Here is an 18,106-nt window from a genome sequence, read left to right as displayed (position 1 = left end):
GAACCAGCACCATCACACGTGTCCAGCTACACCCTTCTACCTGTAAGTTAACATTATAGGGGCACAATTATATGAATTCATGATGAATACATTACTCCAGAGCACACCTAGCTTAGTTTGTAAGTTCCCAGTCAACCCAGCTCCACATTGCCAGACTGTTTGTAAGTCACATGTTTTATCGAGAACTAGAAGATTTTATAAGGAGATTTGTGGTCAGACATCAAAAGTAATTCTACGGATCCAGACCAAGATCCCACTGAAACATAGTTGTCTGTGGTCCCTCTGGGACAGCTCAGCTCTGTGCGAAGCAGCTTCTTTAAACTTGCCTGGACTGGACTTTGTTTCAATAGTGAGGCAACATGAGTAAATGTGCCATTGAAACACACCTCTCAGCAGCGTTCAGTGGCAATTTAATATGGTGCCTTCACGAAAGCCTATTAGATTTTTTTTTTTCCCCACAATTGTGGCATGCAGAAGTTCCCAGTCCAGGAGTTCCCGTTGTGGTGCAGTGGTTAACGAACCCGACTAAGAACCATGACATTGCGGGTTCGATCCCTGGCCTTGCTTAGTGGGTTAAGGATCCGGCGTTGCTGTGAGCTGTGGTATAGGTCACAGACACGGCTCAGATCCCGTGTTGCTGTGGCTCTGGCGTAGGCCGGTGGCTACAGCTCTGATTAGACTCCTAGCCTGGGAACCATTTGCGGGAGGGCCCTAGAAAAGGCAAAAAGACAAAAAAAAAAAAAAAAAAAAGAAGTGACAACGCCTAATCCTTAACCTACTATGCCACCAGGGAACTCCTATACCATCATGTACTTTAACATCATGTATAAGTTCATAAAAAAGGAGGCATATTTGCTATTGTCTCAATTTAGTACTAAGACTGTGATAACTTCGACTCCATGACCTCGTACTGGAAATACAATGAACTCACAACAGCAATTCCAAAATAAAGCATCCAAGCAGAAATCCTCTTACCAAAGCCTGATTTCACAAAATTTCTCTTCTCATCACAGAGTGAATGCTTTAATCCTGCTGACCAGAGAACAGCCCCACTGTCTTGAAATACAGGCTGATTTAGGGTCAACCCTCCTTTATCAGTGGAAGATGTTTGCCAAACACCTGGCTGCTGGACAGTGTGACATGCTAAGTAGAGATTCTGATCATACTCCTTTCAGGATAAGTCACTGGAACAAGAACCACCAACTGGCCTTAAGTAAAAGCTGTGCACAAACTAGAAAAGTTACAGTCTACTTTACTGGTAAGAAACCTCACTAACATAGGATATATTGTTTTTGAACAATAAGAAAAAATGTAAGAAAATGGAAATCCATCCTGGACATAGAAAATAGTTAGAATACAACTTTAAAGGCTTACAAAATTACAAAACTCATCTGGTTTTGCCATTTTTTCATTTTAAAAGCTTTGATTATGTGATGAACTTTTTGTTATCCTTTCTTCTACCTGAACACTATAGATGAAGAAAGGTGTTTTGCTTTTGCACATATCCAGACAATAGTACGGAACAATTCCTTTAACCCATTCTTTACTCCTTTTCTTCATTTTTGATTGGATGGGAAGAACTTTTGGAGTTCCTGTTGTGCTCAGCAGTAGCAAACCCAACTAGTATCCATGAGGATGTGGATTCGATTCCTGGCCCCACTCAGTGGGTTAGGGATCCGGTGTTGCCGTGAACTGTGGTGTAGGTCACAGATGTAGCTCAGATCTGGCATTGCCGTGGCTGGGGTGTAGGCCCCCAGCTGCAGCTCTGATAAGACCCCTAGCCTGGGAACTTCCATATGCTGTGGGTACAGTGCTAAAAAGCCAAAAAAAAAAAAAAAAAAGCAACCCTAAAACAAACCAAAAAACCCCCAAAACCGAGAAAAACCTTTTGTCAGATATTACAGTTATGCCACATTTTAACATACGAATGCTATTTTTTTTCAAACCAGACATCAAGTCACCTTAAACACATCCCTTTGCTTCTCTAGCATACTGATATTAATTAATGTTCATAAAATGTGGTCTCTCTTCTCTCCCTCATAGGAATGACCTCTGTAACCAACAGGATATTTCCGAAATGAAGAGGTGTGGCTTCCAAGTCTAGACCATGAAAGATACTGCAGCTTCCCCTGGCTCTCTGGGACCACTCACCCTGGGGGAAGCCAGCTGGCATGTTGTAAGGACGTTCAAGCAGCTCCTTGGAGAAGTCCATGTGACCAGGAACGGCGGCCGCCTGCCAACAGCCAGGACTGACTCAGCAACCGCTTGAGTGAGTCGCCTTAAAAGTAGGTCCTCCAGCCCCAGTCAAGCCTTCAGCTGACTGCTGCCCCACTGACATCTTGACTTCGATTCCTTGAGAGAACTTGAGTCATGACCATTCAGCTCAGTTTTGCCCATGTCCCTAATCCACAGAAACTGTACAATATAATAAACGTTACCATTGGAAGTTCCCATGTGGCACAGTGGGTTAAGGATCCAGTGTTGCCACAGCTGTGATGCGGGTCAACTGCAGCTCAGGTTCAGTCTCTGGCCCAGGAACTTCCACATGCTGAGGATGTGGCCAAAAAAGTTACTATTCTTTAAAATGCAAAAAATAAAATAAAATAAAATAAAATAGTTCTATGTATAGATTTCTAAGGTACCTCCATACTGTTCTCCATAGTGGCTGTACCAGCTTACATTCCCAGACTCTCATACTGAGAGAAGTTAAGTCAGAAAGAGAAAGACAAATATCATATGATATCACTCATGTCTGGTAGCTAACATACAGCCCAAATGACCCTTTCCACAGAAAAGAAAATCATGGACTTGGAGAATAGACTTGTGGTTGCCAGGGGTGGAGGCGGAGGGGGGGGGGTGGAGGCTGGAAGCTTGGGGTTAATAGATGCAAACTATTGCTCTTGGAATGGATTAATAATGAGATCCTGCTGTGTAGCACTGAGAATTATGTCTAGATACTTACAACACAGCACTACAATGGGAGAAAAAAATTATGTATACATGTATGTGTAACTGGGTCCCCATGCTGTACAGTGGGGAAAAAAAAGGGTGTTGGAGGAAATGGCAATAAAAAATAGATTTAAAATAAAATAAAATAAAAAGGTCTGTATCACCAAGGTTGGAGCCAGTCACTTAGCCTAGTATCACACTTCAAGAACGTGATATTGACAAAGTCAGGAACCAAATCCCCATCCAGGTCTAACTCCAGGGATTGGGCTGGTCCACCATATAATTATATGGCTTCAGGTTTACAGAGAAAACCATCAAGAGCTTTATTTTAATAGACATTCTGTTTACTGAATTCAAACAACAGAAAAACCCCTTTCTATTAAGATACAACCTAATTCAGTAAAATGCCCTAGTCTCAAGTGTACAACAGCTCATATGAATGAATACCCTTATGTAACTAGCACCCAGTTACATGCATTTATAATTAGCGCCCAGTTATATGCATATGTGGGCACACATGCATACACTTATATAACTAGCACCCAGACCAGACAACATCTTGAAAGTCACCTCATGATCCTTCACAGATAATAACCACCACCACCAGCAGCCACCACTGGTATGATTTATATCCCCATTGATTAATTTTGCGTTGTCTGTTCTTGAACTTAATATAAATGACCCATGCAGTATCTTTTTTGTTTTGTTTTGTCTTTTTGCCTTTTCTAGGGCCGCTTCCTGCAGCATATGGAGGTTCCCAGGCTAGGGGTCTAATCGGAGCTGTAGCCACCAGCCTACGCCAGAGCCACAGCAACATGGGATCCGAGCCACGTCTGCAACCTACACCACAGCTCATGGCAACGCCGGATCCTTAACCCACTGAGCAAGGCCAGGGATTGAACCCACAACCTCATGGTTCCTAGTCGGATTCGTTAACCACTGCGCCGTGACGGGAACTCCAGCATCTATTTTTTTAAATTCAACTTTTCTTACTCAACACAATGCCATGTTTTTGCATACAACAGGATGTGGTTTTTTGCTGTTGGTGGGGTGGTGCTGTGTAGTATTCCACTGTATGAATTAGACGATGATGTACTTATCTGTTTTCCTGTGGGGAATCATTTGAGCTGTTTCCAGCTTGGGGCTATTTGTCTTAAAGCTGTTATGAACATTCCTGAATAGTCTTTCGGTAAACACGTGAACTTATTTCTCATAGTTCAACATCTAGAAGTAGAATTTCGGTTTCATAGGATAACAGTATAGGTTTTGCTATAATCCATAATGTTAAGGACCTTTCCAGAGTGGTTGTCGCAATTTTCACTCCCACTATGTGCCAACTGTCACTTAAAAAGCATGAAGCTGTTATGAGAATAAAATATGTCATTAGGTAACAGCTATTACACATAATAATATTTTAGAGAGAGAGAAAGGATGGGACAAAGAGCTATTCACACAAGTTTTTCCGGGTCTTTTTAGGTCTGTACCACGGCGTATGGAGGTTCCCAGGCTAGGAGTCCAATCGGAGCTGTACCCGCCAGCCTATGCCACAGCCACAGAAATGCATCTGCGACCTACACCACAGCTCATGGCAATGCCGAATCCTTAACCCACTGAGCGAGGGCAGGGATCAAACCTGTGTCCTCTTGGATACTAGTCAGATTTGTTTCTGATGGGAACTCCTCATACAAGTTTTAAACATTCTTATGAAAATTATTCTGAATGCTTTCTTGTTTCTTTCTTTCCTAGCAATAATCAACTTAGGCAGCTGCATCTAGATGATAAACACTGTCTGCTGAATGCTATAATTTGTGTATTTTCTGAGTTATACCACAGTCATCCTTTTTCCAATCTAATACCCAAACATTGCTGTTCACATAAAATATAAACATATAGTATTTCTTTACTTGAGACATAGCTCCAGCCTCTCTAATTAAATGAATGGAAAATTCATATTTTTGGATATCTACAAGCCATTGACAATATAGGTTGTCTCCAAGGCAGATTAGATTTAGATTCTTTTGCCCTCTAGATAGGATACAAAGTGATTCCCCTGAATATGTGATGAGGCTTTATGAAATATTATACTCAGTCCTATCCCGTCTACCAAACTCAGCCCACCGCCGCCCTCTCATCTTCCTGTGCTCCAGGTCTGTGGGTGGGAATTCAAGCATATGTGTATGTACCACGAGCAGAAAGGCAGAAAGGAAGAAATCAGTGTCATGTGAGGGCAGGGAAGTTCATCACATACATGTCACAGAAGCACAGAAGCTAAAATACTCACTACCTCTAAGAACAGCTCGGTTGTCCTGGCCATGGCTCCTGATGTGTCTACCTTTACCTTTTTTGGCTTCTACCGAAATGCAAGATAAACTAAGTAGGGGAGAGTGATACACCAGGCCATTATGACAAAGTACCATGAGGCTTGAATTAGATAATCAAATTATCCAGCAATCTCCAAGCAAAGGGCAGAACAAAGTAGGAGTAATTTTTTTTTTTTTTTGACTTTTGGCCTTTTTGCCTTTTCTAGGGCTGCACCCTTGGCATATGGAGGTTCCCAGGTTAGGGGGTCTAATCGGAGCTGTAGCTGCCGGCCTACACCACAGCCACAGCAACTCGGGATCCGAGCCTCTCGAGCCTCGTCTGTGACCTACACCATAGCTCACAGCAACACCGGATCCTTAACTCATTGGTTAACGAATCTGACTAGGAACCAAGAGGTTGCAGGTTCGATCCCTGGCCTTGCTCAGTGGGTTAAGGATCTGGTGTTGCCACGAGCTGTGGTGTAGGTTGCAGATGCAGCTCTGATCCCGCGTTGCTGTGGCTCTGGTATTGGCCGGTGGCTACAGCTCCGTTTGGACTCCAAGCCTGGGAACCTCCACGTGCCACGGGAGTGGCCCGAGAAATGGCCAAAAGACAAAAAAAAGTCGGCACAGTCTATTAGAAAGAGACTCATAAAAAGAATAACTACAATGATCATTTGAGCTTGTTAATACCTTTTAAAAATTTTTATTAAAGAAAATTCTTAATTTTCTATACTTTAAAAAATAATCTAAAAAACTTTAAAATGTTTTTCTCTACCCGATCCCCCCAAAATATGAAAGAAATAGAGGAATTAACTGTCTTCTAAGCCACAATCATTTACAAATTTTTCTATCAAAAGTGAGCCAACCTATTTTTAGAGGTTTTGTAGGTAAACTAGATAAAAGGCATTTCCATTAAAATGAATAGTATTTTTAAAGATATATGGTATATTAAATGCATATAATATTAAAAATAAAAGATATGAATAAATTATTCTCCCTCCAAATAATGTGAACACAAGCATGTCTATACCCCAACAGGATTAATTTTACCAAAAACTGGAACTTTCCCATACCGAGGAGCGATCTTAAACATGAAGTTAGACTTTATGGAATGATATAAGCAAAATTAATAAACTGATTAAGTACAAGATTTTCAAATACTCTCTCACTTCTGGTGTGAGTGTGTTTCTTAAGTGGAATTTTTAACATTCTTCCAAAATTTTATTTTATTTTTCTTTTTGCTCTTTTTTTTTTTTTTTTTTTTAAGGGCCGCACCTGCAGCATATGGAAGATCCCAGGCTAGGGATGGAATTGGAACTGCAGCTGACAGCCTACACCACCGCCACAGCAATGCCAGATTGGGGTCGCATCTGTGACCCACACCACAGTTCATGGCAATGCCGGATCCTTAATCCACTGAGCAAGGCCAGGGATCAAATCCGCATTCTCATGAATATTAGGCAGGTTCATTCGTTACTGCTGAACCACAAAGGGAACTCCCCCAAATTTTAAAAATGTTAGTAATTTGATCTTTGTTTTCTGGAGAAATAGAGAGTCTCATTTGGAATTAGCTACGAGAATATTCACTGTTATTTGTATTAGAAAAACTTAGAAATAAGCCAAACATACAAAAACGGAGAAACTATTAAATAAATTATCTTAAAAGATATCTTTTAAATAAATTATCTTAACAGCTATCATGTTAAACAGAGCATGAAAATTACACACACAATAACAGAGTATATGATAATATGAAAATAGAGTATGAAATTATATATACACTATTATCCTTACTTGGGAGCATGAATAAACTCTCATACACACTGAAATAAGAAAAGGAAAAGACTGGAATGAAAAGACAGAAAAACTTGTTAACAGGAGTGGATATGATCGATTCTGTGTGTTCCACACGTGTTTGTATTCTTTGCATGTCTTTATTTTCTCCCATCTCCACAATAAATAATTGTAACTAAAAGGAAAAAACAAAAAATAACAAAGTATTCTGTTTTCCAACTGTAGCTTTTATAAGGAAAGCAATTGTTCCTAAAAACAAAACTTATGCAGCATAAGTAACACAAAAATGTGTGCTCGCCTAGTTGGAACTTGGATAATTTGACATGCGATACAAACATCTCCCCCAGGGAAAATGGACAGGTTACACCCCAATACACGAAAGCACAACCATTTGCTGCTTCCGGGTCCCAGGAAGGCTTACCTTCGCAGAGTTTCTGCTTCATCACCTCCCGGATCTTGGATATTGCTATATAGTCTTCCACATGAAACACATACGTGGACGAAGGCTTGTTGGCGATAGCTCTCAGCTCCGCATCTTCTGTTTCCGAACCAACACCAATGGCAAATAATGTGATTTTACTGTCTCTTGCTGCTTCTGCGGCATCCTTGACTTCGTCTTGGGATTTGCCGTCTGTCAGGACCACCGCAATCTTCGTCAGAAATCGGGAGGACTTGGCGAAAAGGTAGTCGAGGGCAAACTGGATGGCCTTGCCGGTCCGCGTGTTTCCTCCCAAGTAGTGGATGGAGCCCACGGCTGCCAGCAACTTCTCCCCCGACTCGTGCCTTCCGAGGGGAATCTCCAGGACGGGGTAGTCACTGTACTGAACCACCCCCACCTGAATAAACTTTGGGCCAATGTCAAAGTTCTTCGTGATATTGACGAGCCACTTCTTGACGATTTCAAAGTTTTCTGGGCCAACGCTGTAAGAGCCATCCAAGATGAAAACTAAATCTGTAGGGGCAGTCCGACAACCTACGAGAAAACGAAAACCGTCACAGGAAAACCCGAAGTGGGAGGTTTTAAATGCACGAATTTGTCATTAACCACACGGGGGAAACCCTTTCACAATATATGTAATGTCACCATGACATATGCTTTAAATGTCTTACAATTTTATGTGTCACTTATACTGCAATAAAGCTGACATGTAATACAAAGGAAGAGCTCCTGCTGTGGCACAGGGGCGAAGAATCTGACTGGAGCGCCTCCGGCGGCTACAGAGGTACAAGTTTGAGCCCCTCTAAAATAAGATGCAAATGGGAGCTTCCGTCGTGGCGCAGTGGTTAACGAATCCGACTAGGAACCATGAGGTTGTAGGTTCGATCCCTGGCCTCGCTCAGTGGGTTAAGGATCCAGCGTTGCTGTGAGCTGTGGTGTAGGTCGCAGACTCAGCTTGGATCCCGAGTTGCTGTGGCTCTGGCGTTGGCCGGTGGCTACAGCTCCGATTGGACCCCTAGCCTGGGAACCTCCATATGCCGCGGGAAGCGGCCCTAGAAGAGGCAAAAAGCCAAAAAAATAAAATAAGATGCAAATGAAGCTATCTAAAAAGCAGAAACAGACTCACAGACACAGAGAACAGACTCGTGGTTGCCGAGGGAAAGGGAAGAGCTGAGAATCTGGGGATTAGTAGATACAAACTATTATATCGAGGATGGATAAACAACAAGGTCCTACTACTGTGTAGCACAGGGAACTCTATTCAACATCCTGTGATAAACCATAATGGAAAAGAATATAAAAATGTATACATATGTATGACTGAATCACTTTGCTGTACAGCAGAAACTAACACAATATCGTATATCAACTAGACTGCAATAAAAACCAATCTTAACTCTCTTTTCCACAGTCCACAGCATGGCTCGAACTCCACCTCATTCTTGCAGGGTATACTGATTACATGAAATATCTCAAAGCTCACAGCCGAGTAGGAGGAACAGCTGGCTGGTTCTAGAAGGTAGGAAGAATGATGAGAATGTTTGGGGGGTGGGGTGCAGCTTAACTGTGCAAGGTCAGGGGCAGTTTTGTGAGAAAGCTGACAGGCAATGAGACTGGGAAGCAGAGCTTTCACCAGGTCAAAAGGAGGACGTTCTGGTTAGAGGGGACGGCAAGTGCAAAGGTCCAGAGGTGAGTGACAGTAACACGCTGAAAGACAAACTGGTTTGTCCGGGTCACTCCAATGATTTGGAGCGGCCGGCAGAGAGAACAGGAAGGAACAGCTCTGCTTGCCTTTTCTTCTCTAACGTCTGCACTCAAAGCATTTAGGGCCCCTACGGTAAGGAATCCCACATCTCTGGAGATGGTGAGTCAGAAGAGGATAAAGTGAGTCAGGCTGATGGGACAGCAAATGTCAAATCCTGTAGTTTTACTCAGATTAATGGTCTCCCTAGAGTCGTGATCAGATGCTCTTTACAAAGTTATAATTAAAATGATTTATTTTTTGGATATATTGCAAATAAGATATCAAAATTGCAAAGAATGGTACTGGAGGAAAAAAAAACTGTTTGATGACAAGTAAGAGTTTTTGCATCTCCTTGGAGTCAATCAATTGGTCAATCCATGTCTCCCTCCCTTCACCTTTCTTACGCCCTCTTTTTCTTTCCTTCCCTTTCATTCTTTTCCTTATCTTTGTCTACTTACATACCTGGGATGAAGACAGGCTAATACGAAGAAACCGGTCTTACAGTTGACTCCGTATCACTGTAACCAGCGGGAGTAAACCCTTGTCAGGAGGACACACAGCAGAGTCCCAAAGTCACCCTCCCTTCCGAATTGCCAAAACATGGCTTTGGCTCAAAGATGTAACTGTGATTACGACATCACTCCTAAGGGGCTATGGGGCAGGTGGTGTCGCAGTGCAGGGGGTGTTTGGGATGCTATTCCAGTAACCTCTGCCGAGATGGCCACGGCCAGAGTTCAGGGCAGGGGCAGAGGTGGAGCCCTTGCAGAGGCAAATGTTCTAACCCAAGGGAATGCAGCTGTCCTGTTGTTTTTGGAAGCAGAATGGGGATGACAGGGCAAGGCTTTTATTGGAGTTTTGTGGGGGAGACAAAAGGACAGGAAGCTTGTGTCTTCAGGACGCTTCAACGTTGCCCTTTCTTGGTGCTCTGAGGCTCGGTACTGCCTGGACCTGCCAGGGTCTGTGTACCACCCCACTCAGTGGCAATAAACCCTGATGGCGTTATTCTTGGCCCCTTCTACCCCGTTCCAGAGCCATGGGCCATATATCTCATAACTGCAAGGTTGGCCAAGAGCATGGGTACAAAGGCAAGTACTGCCGTTTATAAACCCAGATGAAACATCACCCCCAGAGGCTGTCTCGGAACAGGGGGTCCCTGGTGTCACAGGAAAGGAACACAGTGAAGATCAAAAGTACGGTTCAAATACCAGCCATGGCTCTAACCAGATATATGTACGGCAACACACTAGCCCCTGAAATTTGATGAATTGCTTTTATTGCTCAAAAAACAGAGTACCTGCCTTGTAGAGCACTTGGGTGGACTAAACTTAAGAGTGTTATGCAAACATGAACAATTATTATTTTGATAACTCTTAGGCCAGGCTGAATCACATTGTCCAAACATCTGATTTAACTGTTACAGAAAAACCATGATTCATTTACAGTAGGTGTGTAGGGTTATGTGTTTGAAAATACGAATATAAGCCAACTTTTAAAAAGAAGCATGATGTTGATAAAGGATGGCCTGGTAGAAGAACTTTGATTAACACAGCCCCGGAGCTCCCACTGCAGCTCAGCAGAAACGAATCTGACCAGCATCCACAGACGCAGGTTTGATCCCTGGCCTCACTCAGTGGGTTAAGGATCTGGGGTTGCCGTGAGCTGTGGAGTAGGTCGCAGACATGGCTCAGATCTGGCTTTGCTGTAGCTGTGGCTGTGGCCAGTGGCTACAGCTCTTATTAGATCCCTAGCCTGGGAACCTGCATGTGCCATGGGTACAGCCCTAAAAAAAAAAGAAAGACAAAAAAAATTAACATATCCTTTCTTCTCCAATGTAAGACTTCCCACAGGCTTGTAGAAAAATACAGTTATCACTTACTGAGACGGCACTGTGCTAAGCCATTTATACGCATTATCTTATTGACAGGCATTATCTCACTATCTCTACGTGATAAACTGACAGGATGGTCCTGATAACCATCCTATGAAGCAGGTACTTTTTTTTTTTTTTCTTTTTAAGGCTGCACCTAAAAAGCCAGGTTGAATCACATTGTCCAAACATCTAGTTTAACTGTTACAGAAAAACCATGATTCATTTACAGTAGGTGTGGAAGTTCCCAGGCTAGGGGTTGAATCAGAGCTACAGCTGCTGGCCTACACCACAGGCGCAGCAATGCAGGATCCAAGCTGCGTCTGCAACCTACACCACAGCTCACGGCAATGCTGGATCCTGAACCCACTGAGCACGGCCAGAAATCGAACCCGAAACCTCATGATTACCAGTTGGATTTGTTTCCACTGCACCACAATAGGAACTCCTAGGCTTATATAAATGGCTGAAGCTTATATAAATGGCTGAATATGGACTTAATACCAGACTGTTTATTCCAGAGCCTGATGGGTTAATGAAATAAACTATTACAATCGAATTTTCTCAGAATGACTTCTGATAGCTTTTCCTACAGTTATTGTGTAACAGAATGATTCATTTATTTTAGGGAATTACAGACAATAAAATCCTTAAAGCCACTGCTGGAGCTCCTTTGATTTGATTCCCACAATCAAAGCAGAAAATGCTGGTGATTCTTACTTGATCTTATTTCCCCATCTTCCGCTAACACAGAATTCTGAAGAAGCAGGACCAAAACCATCCGCAGAAATGTAATCTGATGAGCCATGTTTCTGTTTTGGTTTTAGAATTCCTATAAGAAAAAAAGAAAGAAAGAAAGAAAGTTACATACAATAGAAAAATAAAGACAAATACCTAAACATGATGAGTTTGAATCTGTAAATCAAAGCTAATTTGTACTGACTTTAGAATTAACATACATGTTCAAAATAGCCATACTTCAACTATATCAACACAAGACAGCAATGAATGGGAACTGAGGAAGACCATGATAAAATTTTTGAAATTCATAATCATCTTGGAAAAGCAAAAACTTCTCTACAACTTTAGGCTTTGCTCAAAATATTTACTAGAATCCCTCCTTTTAGCATAGCCCACAGTGCTTTAGCGCATCCTTTTCAGTTACCTCAATGGCAGCACACATCCTTCTTTTAAATACGGATTTGCAGTTCCCGTTGTGGCGCAGCAGAAAAAAATATGACTAGGAACCATGAGGTTGTGAGTTCGATCCCCGTCCTCGCTCAGTGTGTTAAGGATCCAGTGTTGTCATGAGCTGTGGTGCAGGTTGAAGACGCAGCTCCTATCCCATGTGGCTCTGGCTGTAGCCAGCAGCTGCAGCTCTGATTAGACCCCTAGCCTGGAACCTCCATATGCTGCGGGTGCGGCCCTAAAAAGAAAAGAAAAGAAAGAAAGAACGATTGTGATTAAGAAGCACACTAAGCTGGGGAATTTACACTATCTGATTTTGACTTAGAGTAATCTAGCTACAGCAGTCAAGCAAGTGTGCTTGCTGTTGGTGTAAGGATAAATATAATGGAAAAAATAAAAATCATTATAAAAGTTAAAAATATACATATATACATATAAAGTAAGAGGCAGTGAAGTTCAGAAATAGACCCACACTTACATGGTCAGCTGATGTGCAATAAAAGTGTCTAAGTAACTGCATAGTAAAGGAAAGTCTTTTCAATAAATGATGCTGGATCAACTGAATAAACAAGAAAATGAACCTTGACCCCATTTCATTCCATATACAAAAATTAGATAAAGCAGAGATCTAAATGTAAAAGCTAAAGCTTTAAGGCTTCTAGAAGAAAACACAAGGGAGTATCTTCACAACTGCGAGATGAGGCAAATTTTCTTAGGACCCCAAAGCTGCTATCAATTTTAAAAACAGAGACACATTAGATTTTACCAAACTTCAACATTTCTGTTCCTCAAAAGATGCCATTAAGAATATAAGCCAATATTCAGAGTAAAACACTTAACAAAAAATGACTTGCATACAGACTGTACATAGATTTTAAAACTTCTACAAATCAACAATAAAAAGAAAACAATCCATTTTTTAAAAAGAATAAAAGTATTAAACAGACTTTTTTTTTTTTTTTGGTCTTTTTTTAATCTTTTTCGGGCCGCACCTGCAGCACATGGAGGTTCCCAGGCTAGGGGTCTAATTGGAGCTGTAGCCACCAGCCTAACCACAGCCACAGCCATGTCAGATTGGAGCCGTGTCTGTGACCTACACCACAGCTCATAGCAACGCCGGATCCTTAACCCACTAAGCAAGGCCAGGGATCGAACCTGAAACCTCATGGTTCCTAGTCGGATTCTTGTAACAGACTTTTTAATTATTACTTTAAAAATGTAGAAATAGCCAGTAACATGTGAAATGGTTCTCATTATTAGTCCTCAGAGAAGTATATGCTAAAACCACAATAAGATATCATTTCATACCCTCTAAAATGGCTAACATTAAGAGTCTGACAATATTGAATATTTATGAGGCTATGTGGAGAAATAGGAACTCCTACATTTTTGGTAAGAGTGAAAAATGATGTAACCACTTTGGAGAACTGTTAGGTTCAGTTTCTTACAAAATTAAACTCTGCTCAGAAACTCTTCTGCTAAGTATATAACCAAGAGAAGTGAAAACGTGCCAACAAAAAGACTTGAACAGTGTTTATAGCGGTTTTACTCATAACAGTTCCAAACTCGAAATAACTCAAATGCTATCCACAGGAAAATGGACCAACAAGTTGGTGAGAGTCACCTAACAGAACAGAGCAACAAAAAAAATAATAAATTAGTGTTATACATGAATAACAGGCATGCATTTTAAATACGTTCTATTTGATGAAACCAGCCAAATACAAAAGAATACACAGAGCATGACTCTACCGATATGAAGTCCCAAGGTAGGAAACTAACCTTCAGGGTTAGAAATCAGGAACCATCTCCCTTTGGTGGGAGAAGTCAACAGGAACGCGGCACAAAAAAAAAACAAACTTGCTGGATGTTAGAAAGTCTGCATTTACAGTGTGATACTGGGGTGCATGGTCTGGGGCCATTATGCTGAAAGCTTAAAAACTGTATAATTTGTTGCATATGATTTATATCTTGACAAACATCAATGAGTCCAAAATCATCATTGTCCTTTTTAAAATGAGGCTGGCCCTCTGGGCAAAGAGCTATAAAGGTCAAAAAATGTCAGTGAGAAGCATTTTTCGTGAGTCATATCTAGGAGGTACTGTTTTATGGCAACAATGTGTACTAATAAATATTGACTAACTTCCTCCCCCCAAAGCCTCAAAATTAAGTTATTTTGGTCTGCTACCAAAAACATCCTCATTATTTCTATGTAGTATCTGATTCCTTCAGAATCCTTGGACTAAAGTTAACTGTCAATGGCATTTGGCATATTCTAGACTGGTACCCACTAAAGCAGGTGATATGAAAAAGGCATTAACTACCTATTACTGCCATTTTATTTCACCACTGAAACATAACTAGTATATTTAATAAATATATTTTACATAAACAAAATCTTAGCCAACCGAATCCAACAACATATCAAAAAAATTATACACCATGGCCAGGTAGGGTTCATCCCAGGTACACAAGGATGGTTCAACATACGCAGATCAATCAATGTCATACACCACATTAACAAAAGAAAAGTCAAAAATCATATGATCATCTCAATAGACGCAGAAAAAGCATTTGACAAACTTCAACATCCATTCATGATCAAGACCCTCACCAAAGTGGGTATAGAGGGAACATTCCTGAACATAATCAAAGCCATTTATGATAAACCCACAGCAAATATAATACTCAATGGGGAAAAACTGAAAGCCTTCTCACTCAAATCTGGAACAAGACAGGGATGCCCACTCTCACCACTGTTTTTCAACACAGTTTTGGAAGTCCTAGCCACAGCAATTAGACAAACAAAAGAAATAAAAGGCATCCATATAGGAAGAGAAGAGATCAAACTGTCACTGTATGCAGATGACATGATACTATACCTAGAAAACCCTAAGGACTCAACCCCAAAACTACTTGAACTGATTAATAAATTCAGCAAAGTAGTAGGATATAAGATTCACATTCAGAAGTCAGTTGCATTTCTGTATACCAGCAATGAAATATTAGAAAAGGAACACAAAAATACAATACCTTTTAAAATTGCACCTCACAAAATCAAATACCTCAGAATACACCTGACCAAGGAGGTAAAGGACCTATATGCCGAGAACTATAAAACTTTAATCAAAGAAATCAAAGAAGATGTAAACAAGTGGAAAGATATTCCATGTTCATGGATTGGGAAAATCAATATTGTAAAAATGGCCATACTACCCAAGGCAATCTACAGATTCAATGCAATCCCTATCAAATTACCCATGACATTTTTCACAGAAGTAGAACAAACAAGCCAAAATTTTATATGGAACCACAAAAGACCCAGAATCGCCAAAGCAATCCTGAGAAACAAAAACCAAGCAGGAGGCATAACTCTCCCAGACTTCAAGAAATACTACAAAGCCACAGTCATCAAAACAGTGTGGTACTGGTATCAAAACAGACAGACAGACCAATGGAACAGAATAGAGAATCCGGAAATAAACCTGACACCTATGGTCAATTAATCTTTGACAAGGGAGGCCAGAACATAAAATGGAAAAAAGAAAGTCTATTCAGCAAGCATTGCTGGGAAACCTGGACAGCTGCATGCAAAGCAATGAAATTAGAACACACCCTCACACCATGCATGAAAATAAACTCAAAATGGCTGAAAGACTTAAATATACGACAGGACACCATGAAACTCCTAGAAGAAAACATAGGCAAAACACTCTCTGACATCAACATCATGAGTATTTTCTCAGGTCAGTCTCCCAAAGCAATAGAAATTAGAGCAAAAATAAATCCATGGGACCTAATCAAACTGAAAAGCTTTTGCATAGCAAAGGAAACCCAAAAGAAAACAAAAAGACAACTTACAGAATGGGAGATAATAGTTTCAAATGATGCAACTGACAAGGGCTTAATCTCTAGAATATATAAGCAACTTATACAACTCAACAGCAAAAAAGCCAATCAATGGAAAAATGGGCAAAAGACCTGAATAGACATTTCTCCAAGGAAGATATACAGACAGCCAGCAAACACATGAAAAATGCTCAACATCGCTGATTATAAGAGAAATGCACATCAAAACTACCATGAGATACCACCTCACACCAGTCAGAATGGCCATCATTAATAAGTCCACAAAGAACAAGTGCTGGAGGGGCTGTGGAGAAAAGGGAACCCTTCTGCACTGTTGGTGGGAATGTAAACTGGTACAGCCACTATGGAGAACAGTTTGGAGATACCTTAGAAATCTATACATAGAACTTCCATATGACCCCACAATCCCACTCTTGGGCATCTATCCTGACAAAACTCTACTTAAAAGAGACACATGCACCCACATGTTCATTGCAGCACTATTCACAAGAGCCAGGACATGGAAACAACCCAAATGTCCATCAACAGATGATTGGATTAGGAAGATGGGGTATATATACACAATGGAATACTACTCAGCCATAAAAAAGAATGACATAATGCCATTTGCAGCAACATGGGTGGAACTAGAGAATCTCATACTGAGTGAAATGAACCAGAAAGACAAAGACAAATACCATATGATATCACTTATAACTGGAATCTAATATCCAGCACAAATGAACATCTCCTCAGAAAAGAAAATCATGGACTTGGAAAACAGACTTGTGGCTGCCTGATGGGAGAGGGAGGGAGTGGGAGGGATTGGGAGCTTGGGCTTATCAGACATAACTTAGAATAGATTTACAAGCAGATTCTGCTGAGTAGCATTGATAACTTTGTCTAGATACTCATATTGCAACAGGACAAAGGGTGGGGGAAAATGTATGCATGTAAGAATAATTTGATCCCCATGCTGTATAGCGGGAAAAAATTAGAAAAATTAAAAAAATATTTTACAGCTATTTAATTGTACAGATGCTTACACATGATGCATATAAGCTGAGGCATATAAGGTTACCATTTACTTCCATCACCTAGGGGCTTGTTACACATATAGATACCCTGGCCCTACCATTAGCTTCAGACTGCGGGGCAAGGGGTCGAACACATAAATCGAAATGAAATGAAATAAATAAAATAAAAATCTTCCCATATGCTAATGTACACCAAATGTCTAGAAATTCTGGTGTAAGGCAATGCAGAAATGATAAGAAAAAAACAACTTCCTATTCCCCTGGTAGAGAAGCAAGTTAGCAACCCCAAAGAGGAGAGCAAAATTCAGAGAAGCTCTATATTCAAGAATTTCTAGAGGTTGGCTACTCAGAGTAACTTCAGCGTCCGCATTTTGCAAACGTTAACATGCACAGAAATCGCTTAGAGAGCGTGTCACAATGCAGGTTCTGATTCAGTGGGTTTTGTATATGACCTAAGATGGTTCACGTCTAATAAGCTCCCAGATGATGCTGATGGTCCCTAACATCCATAATTGCTGCTTCCCATCTAGTGAACAGGCCTCTAAGGAACACGGGAACAGATGCCACCTTTAATGATGGACGGTTCTGTTTTGTAAGAATTTAACCTCTCAGTGCTACCGTAAGAGCTCTTCAGAGATAGTGAAAATGGAGGAAATTACTTTTAACAGAACGTAGGCATTTGTTTTCTTTCTTCCTTTCTTCCTTCTTTCCTCCCTCCCTTTCTTTTCTTCCTTTAATGCCTGTGCCCACAGCATGTGGAAGTTCCAGGGCCAGGGATCCAACGCCTGCCGCAGTAGTGACCTGAGCTACAGCAGTGACAGCGCCAGATCCTTAACACACTGTGCCACCGGGGAACTCCCCGAATGAAGCAATTTAGATTGAGCTCGCCGGCTAATGTGGAACATACACTAGGCTAATCCTCTACCACGTAATCCA

The 18,106-nt window shown here is 41.1% G+C and overlaps 1 protein-coding gene across 1 annotated transcript in view; it reads right to left on the bottom strand.

The window, feature by feature from the left end:
- COL21A1 (collagen type XXI alpha 1 chain) overlaps positions 1–18,106 on the bottom strand; it is a 193,988-nt gene that overhangs the window by 124,639 nt on the left and 51,243 nt on the right. Inside the window, exons 2-3 of the mRNA XM_084967938.1 lie at positions 11,817–11,928; positions 7,468–8,019 (exon numbers count right to left, since the gene is read on the bottom strand). Coding sequence (XP_084824064.1) covers positions 7,468–8,019; positions 11,817–11,904 — 640 coding nt within the window. The 5' untranslated portion in view covers positions 11,905–11,928. The remainder of the gene's footprint in view (positions 1–7,467; positions 8,020–11,816; positions 11,929–18,106) is intronic.

Source organism: Sus scrofa, chromosome 7, assembly GCF_054392235.1.
Source record: "Sus scrofa isolate SSC_HxYL_T2T_F1_AM1 chromosome 7, Sscrofa_HxYL_maternal_Yorkshire_Landrace_v2.0, whole genome shotgun sequence".
Classification (NCBI taxonomy): domain Eukaryota; kingdom Metazoa; phylum Chordata; class Mammalia; order Artiodactyla; family Suidae; genus Sus; species Sus scrofa.
Note: the sequence above shows the minus strand (reverse complement) of the source record. Positions and strands in the feature narration are given on the sequence as shown.